This window comes from Cynoglossus semilaevis, chromosome 11, assembly GCF_000523025.1.
Source record: "Cynoglossus semilaevis isolate Cse_v1.0 chromosome 11, Cse_v1.0, whole genome shotgun sequence".
NCBI lineage: Eukaryota > Metazoa > Chordata > Actinopteri > Pleuronectiformes > Cynoglossidae > Cynoglossus > Cynoglossus semilaevis.
Window position 1 is genome coordinate 19,861,204 of NC_024317.1, and position 4,401 is coordinate 19,865,604.

The 4,401-nt window shown below is 48.2% G+C and overlaps 1 protein-coding gene across 3 annotated transcripts; it reads left to right on the plus strand.

Annotated features, from left to right (window-relative positions):
• The first annotated feature begins 19 nt into the window (after positions 1–19).
• On the plus strand, positions 20–4,135 carry elf3 (E74-like factor 3 (ets domain transcription factor, epithelial-specific)). 3 transcript variants are annotated; one of them, XM_008321187.2, is made up of 9 exons: positions 20–793; positions 947–1,131; positions 1,514–1,753; positions 1,878–2,003; positions 2,087–2,224; positions 2,316–2,402; positions 2,516–2,638; positions 2,871–3,066; positions 3,209–4,135. In XM_008321187.2, the coding sequence occupies exons 2-9, from the start codon at positions 954–956 to the stop codon at positions 3,318–3,320; spliced, it is 1,200 nt and encodes a 399-aa protein (XP_008319409.1). In that variant the 5' UTR covers positions 20–793; positions 947–953; the 3' UTR covers positions 3,321–4,135. The 3 variants fall into 3 exon arrangements, with proteins under 3 accessions (XP_008319409.1, XP_024916163.1, XP_024916164.1); XM_025060395.1 differs by lacking the exon at positions 20–793 and having other exon boundaries at positions 804–1,131; XM_025060396.1 differs by lacking the exon at positions 20–793 and having other exon boundaries at positions 804–1,131; positions 1,517–1,753.
• Positions 4,136–4,401: the final 266 nt, after the last annotated feature.

Here is a 4,401-nt window from a genome sequence, read left to right on the forward strand (position 1 = left end):
ATATAAGTATATGCCAGAGTCTTTCAGTGCAGAATAGTAACAGACAGAGAAATGAAAGCAGAGATACACTGAATGTAACACTGTTTGTTTTGGCTGTTGATTAATTTTGCTGTCAATTCCTCACTGTACTCTCTCTCTCTCGCTCTCTCTCTCTCTCTCCTTTCTCTATTTTTGGTAACCATGACCAATCACCCCCACGCTACTAGAGAACTGAACCACAAACCCGAGCTAGGGCAAAACAGTCTTTGTCTTTGTCGTTGTTTTTACAGCTAATTCATAAAAGAAATGCATCGAACACATTCACAAACATGGAATCTGGGACTGGAACCCGTAACCCTTCCGTTCCAAGGCCCATCCCTGGGTCCTCAGGTGTGTGTCAGGTGTACCGAGGAAACAGAACTCCGCTGGCCATTTGCCAAACTTTGCACATGATTTGTTGAAGATGAAGCTTTTTTGGAACTCGGAGCTGATTGTGACAAGGCTCTGTACCAGAACTGGGTTTTGATTGGTGAGATAAAAAGGCTCGGTGACAACGGCAGGGCTGGTTTGTTTAGTTGATCAAGTTCTGTGGAAAGCAGGGGAGGAGAAGGAAGAAAGGAGGGAGGGAAGGGGGGGGCGTGACCATGCCCAGGTGGAATTCCCCTGAACTCACCTGAGCCCGCCCACACTCCAGAGTGATGATATAAAGGAAGAGTCATTGTTATTACCGCAGCAGACGCTCTCTCTCTCTCTCTGTCTCTCATTGTGGATTTTTCTCTGACCGTCATCCTCACTGCTCCGTCCCTCGGCTCAGGTAACTACATACTGTTACGTGGATGTGCATGTGTGATGAACTGTGATGTGTTACTGTAGAGATGAGGTCATGTGACCCAACATTTCTGTCGGGGGGGAATCTGCTGTTCAGAGCGGCAGGAATCATCTCCTCTCTCGTCTGTGTCTGCGTTAGTGTCCCGATGTCGTCCACCTGTCTGAGCAGCGTCCTGACGCATGCCAACCTGACCATGTACCACACGGGCATCGCTGACGTTCAGCAGCAGCAGCAGCAGCAGCAGCAGCAGCAGCAGCTCAACGCGCTGTCCGGCAGCAACGCTGCCCACGTCTTCGGTCCGGCCTACAGCTGCGGCATCAACAGTAAGGACATCTGATTTCACCTGTGTTGACCTCAGCCGAGTGTGTGTTGTTGTGATAGCGTGTGGGTCCAGTTTCGCTATCGGTTTCTGCTGAAACCAGACCTGGGTAAACACAATCCTTCATCTTCAGACATCAGGACCCGGAGGTCACTGACCTCTGCGTGGCATTTAGATGCTGTTGGTAGAATCGTTAACCAGTCAGTTAATGTTCAACTGCTCGTATCAGTCGCCAGGTCGTTAAAACAGTCTGGGGCTTTGTTGAAGAAACAGGTCCAGAGCCAGTGGTGGTGGTCCCAAGTTGTTGACCTGCCGACTAGTTGTGGGCATTAGCCCCGTTCACTGGTTAAGTGGTCGGCACACACTGATACACCCGTCTTTCTCAGCAGCAGGGCAGTGGTACAAACAGACCAGCCCCCACTCCTGGACAGCTGAGAATGTTCTGGAATGGATCAGCGACCATGTGGAGAGCACCAAGTTCGACGCCAGCACTTTGAGCCTGAACAGCTGCACCATGGACGGCTCGGCCCTTTGCCAAATGAGCCAGGAGCAGATGATTGGCATCTTTGGCCCCCAGCTTGGACCGCACCTTCTCCACAACCTGCAGGAACACAAGACCAAATATGGTAAGCTGGTGGTGGTGATGATGATTTGCATCGTTTTCAGAGCTGGCGCTGACCTGCGTCTGAGATGTTTGTTTATTTAACGATGAATAATTGCGTAACTAAAGAGACTGGTGTCTGTCTGCAGAGCTGCAGAGCCTGTCGGGACCAGAACTGAATGAAACCTGTCAGCTCCTGGACAGCTTCTTACACAACCTGAACTTCCAGAACTTCCAAACCTTCCCTCTGCTCAGCACCGTTAGAATCGGCATCGGTGCGTATATATAAAAAAAAGCTCTGGATTTGTATGATGGTTGACGTTCTAGACTAATGCTAGCTGTGTTCCCCCGCCAACAGATGAAGAACCTGTCCTCAAAAGGGAGGTTGTCTACAGCGAGGATCTGAGCACTTTCACTGTGGGGCCCGTGACTCCGCTCCAAGAAGATTATCTGTCCGATAATCAGTCCGACAGTGAATACAGCTCCTCCTCCAACAGTCAGTATTATTTTGCACTCCACCTGTCCTGCCTCTGTGACCTACTAAAAAAAAGAAGTGCATGGCAGAAACCTGTTTCTCCTCTGCGCAGGTCTGTTGTGCAGCTTCTCAGGCCACAGCTCGCCGGAGTCTGCCAGCGGAGAGTCGGACCCAGAGTTCTCCTACCCTCTGATTTCGAGTGAGTAAACAGGGGAGAGATAAGGAACCCTGCGATTGTCATAGGGCATTCCACATTCTTAGCAGCGCTAATGAGTTCAAGTAAACACCCGAAAAACACTGCTGTGTCCACAGAAGCTAACATCAAGTCCGAGAAGGGAGAAACTCGCCTGAAGCGACCCAGGGGACGGCCTCCGAAAGTCAACAAAGGGCAGAGCAGCGGCAGCGTTTACGAATGTCCGAAGAAAAACAAACACGGTGAGGGAAAGGCGCCTCGCGCGCGGACACGCTTTATGTAAAAACGCGCCACAAACAGCTGTCTGTTTTTTCGCACAGTGTCAGCTATTCAGCGACTTTTTTTTTTTGCATTCTGATTTGCATCTTCATCTGCTGCACACGCAGACACATTTGAATCGCATGTTTGTTTTTCTACATGCGCCTCGGCACGGAGACCACGTCAACTCACGCCGCTCTGCTTGTCTTTCGCTAGTTCCCCGAGGCACCCACCTATGGGAGTTCATCAGGGACATTCTCGTCCACCCCGAGAAGAACCAGGGACTCATGAAGTGGGAGGACCGGCGCGAGGGGGTCTTCAAGTTCCTCAAGTCCGAGGCCGTGGCTCAGATGTGGGGCCAGAAGAAGAAGAACAACAGCATGACCTACGAGAAGCTCAGTCGTGCCATGAGGTGAGTCGACGCAGGGTGTGAGTTAATACGTGTAGCGGCTTAGCATTCAGCTGACCGAAGCACCAGGAAACTTAACACCCCCTCTTCCCCCCACCCCAAAAAAAAAGGTACACTGTGACTGACTGACCTTGTGTCCCGGCAGGTACTACTACAAGAGGGAGATCCTGGAGCGAGTGGACGGCAGGAGGCTTGTCTACAAGTTTGGAAGGAATTCCAGTGGTTGGAAGGTTGAGGAGCTCGGGGTGAACATTTAGAGAGTGGGTCAGATGAGGAGTTTACCCTCGTCCATGTGGACCGTCTGAAAATACACTCTCTCTGCCACCTCTCGTGTTTATGACACTTACTTCCTTCACGAAGGAAGGTGTTGCAAAAAACTGTAAGCCACCATTTTGGCTCTAGTAGGTTTTATGAACCAATATAAATGTTGTAATGTTGATGTGAATGTTGATGTTTTTATTTTGTATGTGTTTTTTTGTTTTTTCATCGCAGACATTTTTAGTTGTAGGATTAAAAATGCAGTACGTTGCTTGTATCCACATGGAAAGGCTGCAAAATTGTACAAAATGGGCCTTTTTTTGCTGCCTCAGATCTTATGAATTATTGTTATTATTATTATTATGAATGTTCATTTCAGGAGCACTACGGCCATGAAAGCAGCAATTTACATATATATGTCATAGATTTTAAAGAAATATGTTTCCATGCTTGATGTAAAATTCAAATGAAGGATGGAGTAAAAACAGGTAAAGAGCCGAATGTAGAAATGTAGGCGATGTCGCGTCGCAGGTAAAGACCAACGGCGTGCCCTACATGTCGTGTATGGGTATCACTTATTATAAAGTGCGTTCTTACAACGTTTGAGTGAATAAAAAGATAACTCTTGTAATTTTTATACCGTCACCGCGTGTTGTTTGGACCAATCACAGACCAGCTGTGTTACGTTTATGTTTTTGGCAAATCATTGTTGTCTTCTCTGGACTGACAGTTGTACTTGTATGTGGATTTAATCTGCACTTGTGGTTTGAGCTGTTCAATAATTGCTGTATAATAAATTCAATGTTGACGCGCATTCATTTCCTGCGTAAAGATGTCTTGGCTGCCAGCTACAAGTTGGACTTTTCTACCTTTAACTTTAGGGAAAACGACGTCACACGTGACATAAGCATTATGTCATCGGCAAAAAGAGAAACACACATCAGACCACCGTCCTGTCTGCTTCTCTCAGCTTAATCAGTGACATCACTCTCACCTGTGTCTCTGTCGTTAGTCTCACTCGTGTCACCTGGTGCCCTGGGCATATACACCTCTCTGCCCTTGTCAGGTTGTTGTTGTAGC

Coding starts and splice junctions, on each gene's coding strand:
- elf3 (XM_025060395.1), top strand. CDS start 855: ATGAGGTCATGTGACCCAACATTTCTGTCGGGGGGGAATCTGCTGTTC. Junction 1,754..1,877: donor GGAACACAAGACCAAATATG/GTAAGCTGGTGG, acceptor GTCTGTCTGCAG/AGCTGCAGAGCCTGTCGGGA. Junction 2,403..2,515: donor CTCCTACCCTCTGATTTCGA/GTGAGTAAACAG, acceptor CTGTGTCCACAG/AAGCTAACATCAAGTCCGAG.